This window comes from Tauraco erythrolophus, chromosome 7 (genome assembly GCF_009769465.1).
Source record: "Tauraco erythrolophus isolate bTauEry1 chromosome 7, bTauEry1.pri, whole genome shotgun sequence".
Classification (NCBI taxonomy): Eukaryota; Metazoa; Chordata; class Aves; order Musophagiformes; family Musophagidae; genus Tauraco; species Tauraco erythrolophus.
This window is the reverse complement of record NC_141471.1, coordinates 50005320-50024250: the sequence shown is the minus strand read 5'-3', so window position 1 is coordinate 50024250 and position 18931 is coordinate 50005320. Positions and strand designations below refer to the sequence as shown.

The window sequence follows — 18931 nt, the reverse complement described above, 5'->3', positions numbered from 1 at the left end:
TTTGAAAACTTAAGAGAATCTTCTGAAGCCAAGGTTCATTGGTCCTTATCGTTCTCAGTCCAGGGACTCTTGAAGGCCTAGCTGGAGCAATTAGTGCTGGTAACGTCATTCAAAGCTGTTGAATGCTGTCAATTTGTGACAACAGTTTAGGGCTGTGTCTGCATTCTGAGGCTGTTCATATCTGGTCTGTACAGGTTTTGTCAAAAAGGCAGCTCTCAAAGTTTCAGTGTGGTTTCTCAGGGATTTTGGTAGAAGGGCAGGTTGATGCCAAAGCAGAAGCACGTTAAGATACCTGAAGTTGATAAACAGGATTTAATCTTGTGTGACAGGAAGTCTATTATTAAAATAGCTGTCTCTTTAGAAGAATTTCTAGTTCTAACTTAGGCCCAGGATATAAATTCCCCCTGTATTTTATCACATTGTAATTGTTTCAGACTTGATCTTTCTGAGCAGTAAGTTAAAAGTTGTTATTGAATCTTTACTGACTCTGAATCTTGCTGAATGCAAAGAATTCTTAATCTAACAAAAACAATGGATTTTAATCTAGTGAAAAACTTTTTGTCTAATTTTTTCCATTAAGTTGAGGACTTCATGCAGGCTTTGTTTTTCTAAAAAGCGTGCACTATACATTATTTCACAACATGCAAGCAGAAGTTTTTCCGTGTAGCTGCAAAGCAACAACTGATAACATATCAGACTAGTTTTAGAGGAGGTTTTAAAGACTCTTGCCTCTCAGAGTAAGGTGTCCTGTTAGATATTCTTGTTCCTCATGCAGATCATTAAAACCTACTGTTTGGAAAACCTCCTAAGCATCATCTAACTTCTATCTGATGAAACCAAGACATTTTCTTTCAGTTGACACCTTGTAAGGGATGAGATAGAGTTTATCAGGATCTGACTTGAAGTATAGCATGCTGCAGAATTACTATGCTTTGTAAAATGGACCACCATCTCTAATGTCTCTGACATACGGGGAAAAATATCTAGCTGAAAAGCTACTGTAAAGTTTACTTAACAGCAATAATAGTCAATCCAGACAATGCGATTTCATCTTATTACAGTCTTGTTTTATTTAGTTATTTTTCTTGGTGATGGAAGGTTGTGTTTGCAAGTACTGCACAACTGACGTATTGAAAGATTGTATTGACAAAAATGCTTGCATCCATATGAAAAGAAGGCAAATTAGGTGTTTAATATATACACAGTTGGGGACAGAAATATTTAAAATGTTTACTCCGTGAAGTCTCGGTATGACCCTCACTTCCATCCCCTCCCAGGTCTTCCAGCTGGAAGGATCATTCTAGCTAGAGTGTGTGAATTGGCTTCAAGCAAAATCAGATGGGTTAATGCCAGCCACCTGGTTGAGCAGTTTAAAGAAGCCTAGCACAGCTTGTCTGGGCATACGGGGGAGTACTCGCATCCCCCCTGTCTCATGCACGTGTGTTCACGCACAATTTGGGGGGTAATAACCACCAAAAATCGATCACTAGCAGATGCTTGGGAAGAACTAGTGTTTGCCATCAACAACGCTGTTTAAAAAATGAATGTCTGTCAGCCTTAGCATTGTACTTTACTGTATTGTCACCTCTTGGGATGATAGCACTCGATTTTACATGTATCAAGGGCCTTATGTTCCCCAATTAACAAAAAAGCAGCCTATTTGTGATGTACATAACATATCCATTAGTGACAGAACTGGCAGCAAATCTTATGACTCTGCTGTGTACTAAATTTAATCTCAGAAGAGCAAAAGTGTAATTTGAATAAATAATTTAAAAAGAAATTTCTTTTATGTCCAGTCTTATAAGCCGCCTCATATGAGCATTTAAAGTTTGTTTGTACATCTTCAGTGCATCCTACCACTCTGTTATGTTTTTTCACTTATCTTTTTGTAGTAAATGTCCAATTGTTCTCAGCTACTTACAGAGCGTAAGAAGCAGATAACTTTTCTAGACACTGTGGTGCCAACAGCATGGTATCCGAACAAATCAAACCTGACTGCTGAAATGAGACACTATTAATGTCTTATCAACACTGTGAATAGATCCCCTGAACATCATTACCATCCGTTTTTATGTAGTATTCGCTCATATAGGTTTTGGATATTTGGTTTTTTAATTCCTGATAGACCTAGAAAGCATTTGGATGTTCTTATAATTATTTTCAGAAGAAAAATTACCTTCTGATCCTTTATTCTATCCCTGTTGAACAAATTTGTGTTCATGTTCAATGAGTTATATACCTAGGAATGTGGACTATCTCAATAAATCTTGTCTGGAACGAAACCCTCTGCCTTCAAAACTGATGCTGTGTACTCACGTGTGCTGTGAACTTAGTTTCGGACAGCCTGGATGTCTTTTCTGAATTAATTGTAGTGTGGTTGAGTCAATCCGATACAAAATCTTGAATTCAGCTGAAATTTTGTCACAGAAACCTTAATGGGATTCTAAGATGGGAAACTCCTGTTTGGTTTTTTTTTTATTTTTATTTTTTTGTTGGTTTCTTTGGTTGTTTTTTTGTGTTTTTTTTGTGGTTTTTTTTTTGCATTTACAAAAGCAGCAGCAAATCAAGAAATCCCAAGAGATCAGTGATTGTACTTTCAGAAATACTCCTCTTCTGTAGATGTCATTCTGACCACATCTTTTCATACAGAACAACCGCAGTCTAGCCTAGTTGATATAATGTGTTGTGCTTTACTATTTTTGTATTGACCAGTCAAACCTATTCAACATATGTGATTTTATTATTTCTAAATTGTTCAAGTTGCATTTTTACTGTTTTTTGTTACTCAGATACTTTTTTAATGAGAGAATCCACTTGGTTTTCTGTTTTTTAGTTGGCTGTTCTATACAGCTGTTGATCTTAATCACCTACATGCTTGTTCCATAGATTAAATTTCAGAAGAAAGTAAATTTCTGCGTTGTCAGGATTCTCTTTAGCTGAGAAAAGTTTGACATGGTTCTCTGGGGAGTCATCAGTTCTGCGCTCTTTCTTTGCAAGTGAAAATGCCACCTATAAACTACCTTCTAACAATAACTGCTAAATGTTGCCAGTCCTGAAAAAGTGAAGTCGAGCTCTGTCGTGCTTTGACTGAGTCAAAGCAGAAAAATCTTGCCACTGAGAATGTAGGGTCTGTATTCCTCTCGGGCATCCACACTCAAGATAACGTATTACTTGCCCGTCTACTTTCAGCTAGTTATAGTAAAGGTGATAACTGACTTTTCTTTCCTGGTTGTCATAATCCTTACCACATCCATTTTCCTGTGTGTGAGGGCAGGACTGCCTGCTGGGGCACCAGTGGCGAGTGCCTTGCCTGCCATGTGTGTTGGAAAAGCTGAGCCACAGGCTCTTGCCACAAAGGGAAGTTCTGGACAGCCTTTGATCACCACAGTGTGACAAATTCAAATGAAATTTTTGTTCCTCAAACGTGATGATTCTTTATTTTGTTACAAAATGTCCAGTCACTGTCCCAGGACTAGGAATAGGCTATCCAATATGTGCAAAATTTTCTTCTTTAGATGCTGTTAATTTTAAAAATAAGAACAGAAAACAATTTTCAGGGCAGCAGTCATGCAGTTGCTATGTTCAACAGCCCTATTGTTTTCTTTCCACTGAATCTAACGTTGATAACTCACTAAATCTTGAAATCAATGATGACCTAATTTTCTATCCTAGTTTATTCTTCTCCCAAGAATGTTATAATACTAACACAAATAGTTCCTGAAACTTAAACAGTAACAAATAATAAACAAAAATAACAATAAAAGCAGTGAGCCTCTTTTAAAAATGGCATTGCACTAAAGATACCATTTGCTTTACGTTGCCTCTTTTCAGTTGTTCAAAAGAGGAAACCTTGAGTAGTAGGGCTGTGATGCAAAGAATGCAAATTAAATCCCAGGTTTGTATAGGTAAATAATGTTTTATGAAGAATCTTTATGACGTGATGAATTATCTTAAGTGCTCAGGTACCAGGGAGCTAATTTCTGTGTGAAAGAATCTATCAGACTACAGTCTTGTGTTTCTTCGCAATATTTTTCAGTTTTATCACTAATGTTAAAAAGATTATGAAATAAGTTTTCTAGTTAGTCCAGAAGTATCATTTGTAGTTCCCAATATGTTATTATTTTGACTCATTTAAAAAAACAATAGAGCAAAAAAACCCAAGCAAGTTCACTCAGTAAATAAAAGAAGGAAGAGAAGCCTAGTGAATATAAATTTTGTAATATCCCTGGGGAGTCAGTTGTGTAGGTGTGATACAAATGGGAAAAACAGCTCTCCAGAGAGCAACGTGTAGAAAGGAACAAAGAGAAACCTTTTTGCTGGGCTGAGGGTTTTGCTGCTGACTGCTTGGCTGCGTGGTGGCATTGTTCGGAGGAAGTGCACCTGCTCTAACATTTTCTTCGGCTGGAAGCAGACAGGTTTGTTGAATGCTCTAATTGCTGGTAGGCATGAAAGGATTGCCTAGAAGATTGCTTCCTAGGCTGTCCTTTGATGTTTCGTATGATTTGGAAGCGAAGATTTCTCTTCCTTTATCCATCTTGCTAATAGGTGAGAATAAAATATCTCCTCTCAGCTTTCATTCCAGAAGGTATCATGGCACATTCTGTCCGATTAGCTTGTATCATGGACCAAAGGACTCCTTTTATCTTTTGAAAAGATTTGTAAAACACAAGCATAGTTATCACAGTCCACATTCATAAAGCACTATCAGCGACGTGTTCAGTTCATTGCAGGGGTCTCTGGGCAAGAGAAATACTCTGCTGTGAACACTGGACTTGTCAAATGCTATAAAACTGTGGCAAATTTTGGATGCAATCCTTTTAGTACATGTTATGAATCTTGGACTGCAATTAGAACAGGTTCTTTGTTTAATTCCAGTTATATTAATTTAGAAATACAATAATTCTAATACAAAACCTAAGTTTTATCTTACTTTTCTGCAAAATTTGAATATTAGAGAGCTGCACTAGGGCTTGGTATTTTTAAGATCCTCCTTTTACAAATAAATATAAGGCATGACTAGTGCATTGTGAAGTATTGTAATAAATTTAAGCTACAACTATAGCTATAAATAATATGATGTGATACACTTTGTTTACTGAAATGTGCAAATTATTAGAGTAACAAAAAACCCTATAAGTTAAGTAAGTTTTTATTTAAGTCTTTTAAGAAGAAATTCCCAGCTGAAAGAAGTTATGATGCATTACTTTAACCTATGTAAACTGTCACTAATACTTTTCTCTTGACGAAGTGGACTATTGTCAACAAACTTGAAAGTACCAGCATACTCAAAAACAAGTAGCTTTTCTCAGTAGAACAGTCTTCCTCGGGTTTAACTTAAGTGGGCTTAATGCTTCATGATGATATAAAATTCAGATTCGGATCCACCACTTCAAAAGTTCAGGAGTGCACAGGGTGTGCTTTTTGAATCAGAACCTATTTTACTTTCTAATGAAGAGTTGAGAATTCCTGCATAAGAAACTTAACACCTGTTAAATATGACTCAGAAATATATTGTCAGAAGTTTTTAAACATAAATATGGTTTTGGGCTTTATTGGAAGTTAAGCAGCATGTGATTCTTGAATCACTTGTAAAATCTGACAGAAAATCTTTGATGTATCTTCTGAAACTTAAAGATCTATAAACAATTTTTACATTGTGATTTATTGAGTTATGAATACAATTTCCTTTTTTTGAAATTGCATCGTCTTATTTTAAGACTATCCATCTTGGGATTCAATTTCTGGAATGCTGAGACATACTGGTCCTGATTCTCATAGCTACCTCAGTTGGTTACAGCGCCAGTGGCCAAGGCCATTGAACTTCTATTGAATTTTGTCATGGTCACTGTAAATTATACTAGCTTCCCAACTTTCTCTTCTGAGGACAAAGAATGTGTATTTTGTCTTGTGGTATAAGCAAGGAGTATATTTACATGTCTACAATTGTGGCCTCCAGTTTTCATTTTGTTGTGACACAATAAAGTATTTTGAAGAGTGTGTCTAGAACTTTATTTACTTGGCAAGAGGTCGCTCTGGTTTATTTTTTTATCTGTAGAACCAAGTGTTTATCGGGTTTCTGTATGAATCATGCAGTGTGTTAGGGAATATTTTACACCAGTGTTTTATTTTAAATGTCTTTATAATAAACTTTTGAGGTGTTAAATTTTCCTAAGATATTTTTAAGTCCAGGAAAAGTTAGATTTTTTTTCTCCAAATTTCCAAATTTAACATGCATATCTTTGTACATATAACACTGTGTAAGTATGTATATATCTATGTAAAATTTGCCAATTTGAATGTTTTTGTTAACTAAATGTGAATATTCTGGTGTGTTTCAGGTGTTGCTAATACACATTGCCTTAGGATGTAAATACTTCAAGAGAATAAAATCTAGGTGGTTATATTTTTCTTATCTCGATGGGTGGGGAGAAGGTTGAGCATTCAGTTCACCTCCCCATTCACCGAACAGCAGAAACGAGGTAATTGTGAGACTCAGGCTGGTACAGTCAAGGAAATAAACAAGTCCTCTTCGAAGTCAAAAGGGAAAGGATTGCAGATCAGTTGTGGATCCTGTTTTGTTCACTAGTAGTCATTCCCTACTTAGTGCTATGAGATGCAGAGGGGACTCTGCCTAAAAAATTCTTGAAGATGACGACCCTTACAACACCTTCATTTGAAAGAGATCTCGTCAGCATTAATCCCTAGGTCACTGTCTTAAGGGTTATACGTAAGCCATCCAGAAATAATAGGGGTGACTCATTCATTTTGATGTGGTGGTGGGTTTTGTGGTCATATACAGGGAAAGACAGAGTGTACTTGGACATATCCTTGCAGGCAATTTTGCAGACCTCGCTTTGATAGGAACAAACTCTTACGGGTCTGTTTTCTTAGGCTTATTCTAATTTAGCCTGGTGAAAAAAGGCATAGAATAGCCACAAGTTTTGTACTTGGTAGACATACAATTATGTCTGTCTGTTTTCTTCTTGGTGGGTATTGGTGCCATCACATAAGTCTCTGCGTGCTATCTCATTTTTATATGAAGCATTCAGAACTGCAGCAGAAACTGCTCTTTTTTAAAAAGGAGAAGGAAATTAAATGAGTGAGATTAGACTGATAGAATTTTGAGAATTTGGTTTATGCAGACAAAACTCCAGGAAATTCAAAGCTTAGCCTGAGCTGTAGTCCATCAATCAAACTGTTGTGGAAGGATAATGCTAGAAATCATAGAAAACACAAAAAGATATGAGATATAAGAAGAGTGCAAGTCTTAATAATCCTGACTCATAACTGTATTCTAAATGAATGTTTTTGTATTTAATTTCCTGAAGAAAGTATTAAGGATGATGAATAGGGGAGGAAAATATTTAATGGAATTTTAGTTAATTGATTGGGCAGCATTCAAAGCAAAAATAGTTTAACACCTCACAGATTTGACTACTCTCAAAAGCTGAATGGTGGAATTACATATTGTATTCTACAACGTCTCACTTTAATCTTGTACTGATGTTTGTAAAAATACAGACAATTACTTTTTAAAGGAGAGCTTATAAAAGGAGTCTTTTTATTTCAGTAAAATCAGTGAAATGCTTCAGTTGTTTTTGACAGTCATGGGGACTAGAAGCTAATATGCTAATATGCTGCAATATTACTATATATGTACATGTAAGTCACAGCATGACTAATTGCCAGTTTAAAAGAAGATAGTTTACAAACATAATTGTTTTCTCAGTGAGGAGCAAAGTATGTTTCATTCCTTATGAAACTCTGAAAGAAAAAGATTAAGATCAAATATAATGAACTCAGTCACTTTGTGTTTGAAAGTAAGAAAGATTCTGAATTGAATCAGTGTTGCCTTGAAATGGATTATATTTTTTTCTGACATGTGAGTTGATTTGTGGGTTAAGCAAGCTACAGCAGCCGATGTTATTAAATTCCAAAGAAGCTAAAAAAAAAAGCTTTGAGACAAGAAGGTATCTTCTGGAAACTTTTTACTACTGCCAGTCAAACAAATCTTAATAGCTTTTATGGTATAGTATTCAGTATTTGATTTATAATGCTTCTCTGATTCTATTTTATCTTCAATTCTACAATTGAAGCATATGGGGAAGGTTGTAATTGACAGACCAGTTAAGAAAGAAAACTTTAGGCTTCGACCTTGGTGTGTCATTCTGTAACAGCCTGGAGAATTGCTTAATTCCTGTGACCAGGGGTGTTGTGAAGGAGACTTGTATACCAGCATGCTGCAGAAAAGTTTAGGATTCAAAGTGTGTGTTTATTTATTGAATGTTACGTAATTTTCCATGCAGTTAGCAAATTTGATCGCATCAGTTTAGCTCTGTTTATAAGCTGCTCCAAATAAAAGCGGAATGGAGAAAAATGAAATTTATTAAATATTCATAATGTATGTGAAATTTGTTTTCCTAATCTATTGCTTTTTCCATATTGTTCTTTTCATGATAGTCTATTTTTTTGTCTCACTTTCTGTGTAGGACTGGTTCATCACATCTGTAATCTAATAGAAACTGTGGCTCTGTACTTGGAGGCAGATGATAAAAGCAGCATCAAGACAGCAAATGCACTGCTTCTGTCCTTGCTTGACATTTTGCACTGCATGCTGATGTACACAGCAAACATTGTACGCCAGACTTTACAGGTATGGAAATTATTTCCTGAGGTCATCGATATCTTAAACAATTTTTTAGATAACTTCCTGTTATCCTAATAATGAACTTCCCACTATTCTGATTTTATTGAAATTTAGTTTGGTGGAAAGAGAAGAGGATGTATTTTCAGCTGCAAATCACTGTTTCATGTACTTACCTGGCTATACTATCCATACTAGCCCTCACTATATGCTGAGAAAACAGAACCTAGCTGACTTTTTTTTTGTACTCCATGAATAGCTTAATTCAATATTTGCTCAATGATAGTTCAAAGCATTTTATTTCCATTCATTTTAAAAGAAAAAGATGACTCCATAGAAAAAAGTATCTTTTTTACTATAAATCACATGCGATTACTGTGCTTGAAAAGCATGTATGACCTCTGCATGTGGGTTAACAAAGGTATTTCCTCTCTTACACTGCTCAATTTGTCTTCCAAGTTTCTGTTTGAATCATTGCAAATCATGGCATTGGTAGGACTTCTTCCTCCAATGAAGGCTTCCTCCTCCTTAAAAATGGAGCACAAAAAGATAATATGCAGGGAAATTTCACATAACTCTCTTAAAAAACAAAAAAAACAAACAAAAAAACCCACAAAAACAAACAAGAAGCAGCATTCATCTTTTTTTAGACATGATGATAACCTAGCAGCATGTGCTTTGTTTTTAAAAGATCTGCCAAATTTCTAAGTTAGTCAGCTGGAAGTAACTTCTGTACATAGGCTGCAAACAACACCACTTACTCTTCGTGTTAAGTTTTTGATGTTCTTGCGGTTGTTCGCTGAAAAACAGAGAAACTTGTTAGGTCAAATATATTTGGAGGACAGAGATTCAAAAAATTGCAGACAGGTTGTATTGAATTTCAGGACATGGCTTCTTTATTCTGAAAACGTCCTTCTCTATGGGTGGCTTGTGTGTTGTGGTGTTTTTTTTTTTTTTGAGGTGGGTTTTTTTTGTTTGTTTGAGTTTTTTTTTAAGAAGGTTTAATGTATAAAGTGGGTGTTGAAAATTGAGCGCTTTTTTTTTCTGCACAGATTTATGTAATCAGTTGTGTTATCAATCAGATATTTCACTGAGAGGTGTTGATTTAATTTTTTTTTTAAATTTTTGAAAGAAACTTGATTTAGAACTGATGGTACAATACCTTGTCTTTTTCAAGTTCTCTAATAGCAGTTTCTGTAATGCATTTCAAATTTTGTAGGCTGATTACTGATTGTTATATTGCTGGCAGCACTCCATGCAATCACAGAGAGCTAAATTCTGTACTTAATGCTCCATGCAGAAGTGGCGAGGCCAATTATACTGGAGGACACATATGAGGGGAGAGGATCTTGCACATGGATTGGTAATGTTAGTGAAACTGATGATTTTGATTTAGATACAAAATTAAATCTATACATTCAAAGCCAAATTCTATTCTGGCTTTACATGAATACATCAGTTGACTGATGCACTAAAACTCTAGCTCCAGTTTTGTCCATCTCTAGTCAAAGTAATCTACTTTGCTCTGAAAGGCTAATGGGTAAAAAGAGGCAGCTGAAAAAACGAGTTTTGAACCATAGCTCTGCCCTCTACCCCTATAAAACTAACTTTATGGTGGTGTTACTTGCCTTGGCATGCTTGTCTCAACAATACTTGTCACAGGGCCCCTGTGGTTCTACAGCTGCCTCAGCACACCTGCCCTATTGAACGATGGCTGGTATTTGGTGACTGCTATTTACCTTGCATCTACGTAATATTCCACTATCCGCGTGTCACTAATTGCATCACTGTAGTGATAACAAAGATTCTTTGAGTGTTTTTATAGGGATTTTCTGAATAAGATACCTTCTAAAACAGAACTTGAAGTAGGGAATCAAATTTTCTCATATTATCAATTTTTGCAGCTTCAGTTGACTTTTACAGATGGTAGTACCTTCACTTGAATCCTTTTTATGTAAGCTTTATATATGTAAAGTGGTAACCTTATCCAGCTGCTTAGGCAAAACACGACATCACTTTTCCATTGCATTTCAGTACTTTATGCTGAATGATGCTGGTGACTCTATCCAGCTTCATTCAAGAGTTTGCTTTCTGTAGTCCAAGTACTTGTGTCTTGGTACAAAGGTTCAGATTAATTGGCATATCTGTTTTGGAGAAGTTTCATCATATCATGTTCCACAGGTGATCCACGGTAGCTGAAAGAAATTTGCAATCTTGATTTGAGAAGTCGACTCTATTTAGTGACTTAATGTACGTTTCAGCGTAGTGTAGTGTGTGTCCTTTATGTACATATATAAAGTATAATTCCTCTAGTGCTATTGTTCATTCTCTTTCCAAAGGCTCTAAAGATATAAAATTTAAAGAAAGCAGTCAAACATCCCTGATGGAGTATATTTTTCTTCTCATCCAAACACTAACCAGAAAAAGCTGTTGTAAATTTTGTCAAAGTGAAAGTGGCTTACTTCTGTTTCCTGATTAATATAAACACTCATTTTTGCAGTCTTCTCTGCACTATATCATTTCACCCTTCTTGGACTGCAACATGCAAGGTCATTGTGGTGAGCCTCAGTGAGGGACATACCAATGTGTCTTATTACCTGGAGAAACAGCTCTTCAGATCTCTTTTATTTCGAAATTCTTCCCAGAAGAAAGGCATTATCCATTCAACTCATCAGTATTGACAGTCAAGCTTCAGCAGTAGTGTCTCCTGTCTCAGGGGACTTGCTCCTGTGTTCACTTAACCAAATGAAAATCCTCAGGTATTACACTTGGATGATTGTTTTAGGATTGAGCTGTAAATGAAACACACTGCAAAATGATTTTTAAATGTGTTCTTTAGACAAAACGTTTACATTTTCCTCTAGCAGCTAGACTGTATAGGGTCATGGTCCAAAGCTGCTGCAAGATAATGAAGTTAAATGAAAAATCTTGCAAGCAGACCTTTCTTCTGTCCTGAGGCAGATGGGTCATAAATAGCACTGCCTAGGAAGGCAGTGTGTTTTGATGAGGAGGGATGACAATGGTCAGAATTACAAGTTGTAACAGATCATATCACAGGTTTTTATCACTTAAAGATTTTATTATTCCTATTCCATAGAATCATAGAATAAGTTTGGTTTGGAAGGGACCTTTAAAGGTCATCTGGTCCAGCTGCCCTGCAGTGAGCAGGGACATCTTCAACTAGATCAGGTTGCTCAAAGCTCCATCCAACCTGACCATGAATGTTTCCAGGAATGGGGTATCTACCACCTCTCTGGGCAACCTGTTCCAGTGTTTTGCTACCCTCATTGTAAAAGATTTCTTCCTTATATCTAATCTAAATCTATCCTCTTTCAGTTTAAAGCCATTACACCTTGTCCTATCATGACAGGCATTGCTAAAAAGTTTGTCACCATTTTTCTTATCAGCCCCCTTTAAATACTGGAAGGCTGCATTAAGGTCTCACCAGAGCCTTCTCTTCTCCAGGCTGAACAGCCCCAACTCTTTCAGCCTGTCTTCATAGGAGAGGTGCTTCAGCCCTCAGATCATCTTTGTGGCCCTCCTCTGGACCTGCTCCAACAGGTCCATGTCCTTCTTGTGTTGGAGACTCCAGAGTTGAACGCAGTATTCCAGGTGGTGTCTCATGAGAGCAGAGTAGAGGGGCAGAATCACCTCTCTTGACCTGCTGCTCATGCTTCTTTGGATGCAGCTCAGGATATGGTTGGCTTTTTGGGCTGCAAGCTCACAGGGTCTGCTCACATTGAGCTTTTCATCCACCAGTACCCCCAAGTCCTCCTCCTCAGGGCTGCTCTTGATCTCTTCATCCTCCAGCCTGTACTCATACTGGGGATTGCCCCAAACCATGTAAAAGACCTTGGACTTGGCCTTGCCGAACCTCATGATGTTTATATAGGCCCACTTCTCAAGTCTGTCCAGGTCCCTCTGAATGGCATTCCGTCCCTCAGGTTTGTCAGCTGCACCACTCAGCTTGGTGTCATCTGCAAACTTGCTGAAAGTGCACTTGATCCCAATGTCTATGTAATTGATGAAGATTCATAGATTCATAGATTTCTAGGTTGGAAAAGATCTTAGAGATCATCCAGTCCAACCGTCCCTAATCTCCCATTAAACCATATCCTTAAGTAGTTCATCCACCCTTTTCTTAAACACATTCAGGGATGGGGACTCAACCACCTCCCTGGGCAGCCTATTCCAGTGGCTGACAACCCTTTCAGAGAAGAAACACTTTCTAACATCCAACCTGAATCTCCCTGACTAAGCTTATGCCCATTTCCTCTTGTCCTATCACCCATCACTAATGTAAAATAAAGATATTAGTACTTGTCCCCGTACGGACCTCTGAGGAACACCACTTGCCACTGATCTCCATTTGGACACTGAGCCGAGGGACACTACCCTCTGGATGCAACCATCCAACCAATTCTTCATTCACCAAACAGTTCACTCATCAAATCCATATCCCTCCAGTTTAGAGAGAAAGATGTTGTGGCAAACAGCATCAAAGGCCTTACAGAAGTGCAGATAAACAACATCTTTAGCTCTTCCCTTGTCCACTGATGTAGTCACTCCATCATAGAAGGCCACTAGGTTGGTCATACAGTACTTGCCCTTGGTGAAGTCATGCTGGCTGTGTCAAATCACTTCCCTGTTCTCCGTCTGCCTTAGCATAGCTTCTAGGAGGATCTATTCCATGATCTTTCCAGGCACAGAGGTGAGACTGACAAGTCAGTAGTTCCGAGCATGCTTCTTTCTACCCTTTTTAAAAATGGCTGCAATGTTTCCCTTTTTCCAGTCACCAGGGACTTCACTTGACTACCATGACTTTTCAAATATCATCAAGAGTGGCTTGGCAACTACATCGGCCAGTTCCCTCAGGACTCTGGGATGCATCTCATCAGGTCCTATAGACTTATGTATATTCAGCTCCTCAAGTGGTCACAAACCTGATCTTCTCTTACAGTGGGAGGGACTTTGCTCCCCCAGTCCCTGCCTTGTGGTCCATCCACTTGAGAGGTGCGGGAAAAGAGGCTGCCAGTGAAGACTGAGGCAAAAAAGCTTTTAAGTAGCTCAGCCTTCTCCTCATCTGTTGTTACCAGTTTTGCTCATCAGGGAGGTTATGCTTTCTTTGACCTTTCTTTTCTGCCTGACATACATTTAGAAGCCTTTCTTACCATTCTTTGCATCCCTTGCCAAGTTCAGCTCCATCCATGCCTTGGCCTTCCTGATCCCATCCCTACACAGCCTGGCAGCGTCCCTGTACTCTATCCCAGGATACCTGTCCCTGTTTCCACTTTCTGCACATTTCCTTCTTGTCCTTTAGTTTGACCAGCAGCTCTCGACTCAGCCATGCCAGTCTCTTGCCTTCCTTGCCTGATTTCTTATACCTGGGGATGGAGAGCCCCTATGCTCTATGGAAAGCATCCTTAAAGATCTGCAAGCTTTGTTCTGCTCCCTTGTCCCTGAGGGCAGCTTCACAGGGAGTCCTATTGACTAATTCCTTGAACAGCTGGATTTTTGCTTTCCTGAAATTCAGAGTCCTGACTTTACTCTTTGCCTGAACCATGTTCCTGAGTACTGTGAACTCCACCAGTGTGTGATCACTGCAGCCCACACCACCTCCAGTCTTGACATCACCAATTAGCTCACTTGCACTGGTAACCGTCAGGTCCAGTATTACATCCCCTTTGGTAAGGCTGTCTATTACTTGGCTTAAGAAGTTATCCTCAATACACTCCAGGAGTCTCCTGGTTTGCCTACAGCTCGCCATGCTACTTTTCCAGCAGATGTTGGGGTGACTGAAGTCTCCCAGCAGCTTAAAAGCCTGTGAGCGCAATGCCTCCTGTAGCTGGAGTAAGGAAGGCTTCATCAATAAGCCCCTTGATTGGGCAGCCTGTAGTAGACACCAACCACAAGATTCACTTTGTTGCCTCTCTGGCTTCATCACCACCCACATGGAAGAGCAGTAATGGGTATTAGTCCGAGGGCCATACCAGGTTAGGAAGTTTCCTAGTCATGTCCTTAACCTGCGCCCCAGGGAGGCTGCTAATTTAAATTATTATAATATGTTATGAATATTTCAGGATACAAAGTGAGTCAGAAGGGTAAAATTAGACATTATTGCTGAGAATCCTAACTTTTCAGTCACCTTGATTTTCTTGTTTTGAGTTGCACTTAAAATTGTCCCTGAAAAGGAAAAAAAAAATAGTTGAACTTTAATGTTAAAAGAGGCATGTCATGTTGAAGAGAATACAAATACATAAAACATTTATGGCTTTAGAATCTCTTTTGCATACACAGTTTATAGCGTTTTGCTGAAGAAATGTCAGGTAGGTCAGTGTATCCAGCCTGTGCAGAAGGGGCATGACAGCATGAGTCCCTTTTGCTTTGTGCTCATTGTTGCAGACACAGGGAGCGTTAAGGGCTCGTTGGGAGTCCAGGAATACTTAACTAGAAAAGAGAGTACAAGTCTCCTTCAAACTTCTGTTTGAAGTCTCCTTCAAACTTCTTCGACCGCTTAATGGACCTAATTTGTTTCTCATAACAGAACAGTCACCAAGGTTGCTTTTTATTTTTCCTCATCTTATTAAGGCACAGAAATCTGGCACAGGAGGGGACACGAAGGCTGCTGAAGACCTTCTGCTTATCAATAAACCCCTGACGGACCTAATTAGCCTGCTTATTCAACTGGTGAGAATTCGCTTGTTTGTAAGCTATTTGGAATGTTGCTGAAGTTAGAATTATTCAACTGAATTCAACATCTTAGAACTCTGTTTGCTTGTTTTTCATTGTTTTACAAGCTCCCACCTAGTACGAATGAAGGATTCCAACAATTTTTAAGAAATTACAGGTCACAGTGACGTCAGAGTAAGTCTGTCCCAAGCATAGAAGTGGGACTAGAGGCAGGCTGCAGATTCTCAGGTTGGATACGTATGTATAGCCAAATTTTAGCCCTTTAGAATGGACTAGTGATCACTGTATAGGGAAAGGATGATATTCAAAATTTGAAAACAGAAAGTACTGCTACTATTAGAAAAGTCAGGAAACTTAGAATTTATTTGCAACGAGTGATGACTTAATATTTATTTTCTTGGTTTTGAGCCTTCTGAGTTTTTCTCAAGGGTTTAATTTTATTTTAACATGATCCTTGAGGGATTTAGGAGTGGGAATGGTCCCTGGTGATCTGTAAACGTCTTTGAAGTCTGTCTTTTTTAAAGTCAGTCTTTTCCAGGGTTTACTAGATGTCACAGCGCTGCATTGAAATCTCCACAGTGCTGTATTGTGGCCCTGACTCATCCCATCAGCTCAACCTCCATCATACTGTGCCAGAGATTTGTATTGGCTCTATGTGTAATAGCTTGCAGTAGAGGAATGCTTCTTGAGCTTTACAGGGTTTTTTAGAGGCTGCTTCAGCCTTTTATTCAACATAAAGCCATTAAAATGGTATGTGATCATTTCCCTGTGGCGTATCACACTATCCTTTCCAGGTTTTTTCACTTGGAGGCGTTTAATATTCACTGTGTTCTCTTCCAGCCCCGTTTTTGTTTGTTTGTTTTTCATTTAAGTATAGGTTTTCAGATCTATTGTGATATGAATATCTGGGGCTTTTTTACTATTTTTAGCACTGTCTATCATCTTCTATTTTGGAGAAGAGTGCGATTCCTTTTTTATTAATTTTTGGCATTGTACTTGTTGCTAAGTCCTCCTTTCATGGGTTTATTTTAACCAGCCATTGACAAAGGGTTTGTGGAAATGTTCACTGAATGACCTAAACCAAAGTGATTGAATTTCAACTATATAATATTTCATCCTTATCAATTCTTTGAATTTATTTTCTGTTATTTTTTTAAATCACTATATATGATAAATACTAAGATATGAAGAGATGCAAATATTCCTTTAAAGTTAAATTAGACGTAAATTTAAATTCCATTAACTCTCCAAAGAACAGAAAATTAGAGGCTGAGCTTTACTCAGCCTATACCACCTGGAAGTCTTTTATATGTTTTTAATTAAAGGATAGGATAATTATATAGTTAGCATGTACTGATTCTGACTTGCCCTTGTATTTCAGAAGCATGGCTGCAAATGACCACTAGAGTTTACTTTGTTCTGTATTTCTACAGATTCTGTTCTATTTAGAATGCTTATTTAAAAACTGCTGATTTTAAAATACAGGTAAAGAGTAAAGACCATTAATGTTTGGTTTTGGTTTTGAATTTTGTTGAAGATTTTGTGAGGGATTTTCTCTTGTAATGTGTATGTGTTCTTTATGTACATGTGCTTGATTGGATATATGAAATTTATTTCAGCTGAGTGTAAAATTTTGTATCCTTTACACTCATTGCTGTATTTAACTTTTCCTGTTAAGGCTGGAAGAGTTTGAACAACAGAATAATAATTTTTAGCATTTAGTATCCACTCATTTAAAATGTTTTATGCTCTAATCTATTTAAATCGGACTAGATTCATTGTGAAGTTTAGTGGGTCTTTCAAGATGTATATGCTCCTTACCCCTCAAAAAGACTCAGGCCTGCTTAAGCTCAAGTTCTATGGAGCTGCCAACAGTAGTTCTCTGTATTCATTGAGCTGTGGGGCTACATAACACTTTATTACTGTTCTGAGGCATTCAGTTCTTTGTGAACTGGATTTTCTGGAGATAATGGAGGTCTTAAATACTGAACTAGTCATCACTTCAAGATATTGAGTTAAAATTATTTTCTCTGATTTCCTATTTCTACCTGTCTTACCATATTTGTAGTTTCTTATGTCACTTTGAATAATTGCTTTCTCTCATTGATATGTGTATCCCTCAAGTAGATGATTGTTCCATGCCCCATTGACTTGTCTATTTATTTATTTTCCTCAAGTTCTGCATGTTAATCTCTCTTAATAATCCCTCAAAAATCAATGTGAGTTAAACTTGAAAATGTCAAAAACTTAGAATCAATTTTTCCTTTCTGTAATTGCGATTTAGTCTATTACTTAGGGCATAGCAAAGCAAGTTTAGGAAACCTAGATTGCATGTAAACGAAACTTTAGAGATTTTAAGAATATGAAAGAAGAAATAGTTACGAATTCTTTCATGCAGAAAACACTGCAAATATGGAGAATTCAATGTTTAATCCCATGATTAGTCTGCCTTTAATTGATCAATAAGGGGAAAATAAATCAAGCATTTAGTCTTCTGCTTGGCGGTTTTGTTTAAAAGTCAATTACACTTAGCTTTTGTGTGTAATGTTTCTCCACTTGAACATAAATGTAATTTGATTATTATACTGAAACTTGCAGTAATTATAGAAGATATAAAATACCTTCTACTTTTTGATGTACCGTTATACTAAAAAAAAAAAGAATGTTTACTTACTTTTGAAATCACCTCAGTGTGGGTTTTCAGAAACCTTGCCAGGAGTTTCATTTCTCTGTAAATTCTAGATTTAGATCCTAGGTGTAGATCCTCCAGTCTTTTGGTGCCAGACTCCTTCATTATAGTATTACTAGTAAAATTGGTAGTTGATTACTGGGCTTTGTATATTATTGTTGAAAGACCAGTTAATCATGTGCAAACATGAAGAGACAAATATGAAGCCTCAGTGCACATGAATGAATGAGGTGATCTCCTGGAGGTCCTTTCTGTTTCTTCATTGCACTGGCTCTAAAGCTGTGCCCTGACTTTAGTTTCAGGGCACGTGAAGGTATTTGCCAATGAATAATGAAAATGACTGCAGATGAGTGATAAACCTGTAGACTATCTAATTTTATTTCGCATTTCGTAGGAATACAGACAGTTCTGTGGTCAGAGTGGAAAGACATATGTTTATTTCCTGTGTAGTATGACGTATTGTTGTTATTGTATTTGAAATGTTATCTGCAAATTATATTTTAACAATTTTCTTCTACAAAGCTTCCCTAAAAAACAAACCACAAGAAAAACCTCAAACAAAAGGACACCAGAGGAAATAAAATATGTTGTAACAAGCACAGAATTTCAGAATGGGGCTTTAATTTTTCAGCAATTAGGCTAGATTAAAAGGAACTGAAAATATAGTGGGTTTTAAAATATTTTCCCTTAGGTAGGACAATGACAAATTTGCCCTAAGCCAAAACAGAGTATTTTATTTTTTTTATGTTAAACTGTGCATATTTACTGATAAGAATGGCATAGTAAAGTTACCAGATTTAATAATTATTTTTTGCCTTTACATTTGTTTAACGTTTGCAAGATCGTCTTCCGTATAGTTCCCAATGGTGCTTTCTTTGCAGCACATTCTGTAATCACATTACTGA

General features: G+C 37.3%; 1 protein-coding gene across 3 annotated transcripts in view; it reads left to right on the top strand.

The window, feature by feature from the left end:
- The window catches only part of ULK4 (unc-51 like kinase 4), a 240899-nt gene that overhangs the window by 159442 nt on the left and 62526 nt on the right, over positions 1–18931 (top strand). For all 3 annotated transcript variants that reach the window (XM_086614586.1, XM_086614587.1, XM_086614589.1), the window contains exons 32-33: positions 8493–8656; positions 15236–15334. In XM_086614586.1, the coding sequence (XP_086470712.1) occupies positions 8493–8656; positions 15236–15334 (263 nt within the window). The remainder of the gene's footprint in view (positions 1–8492; positions 8657–15235; positions 15335–18931) is intronic.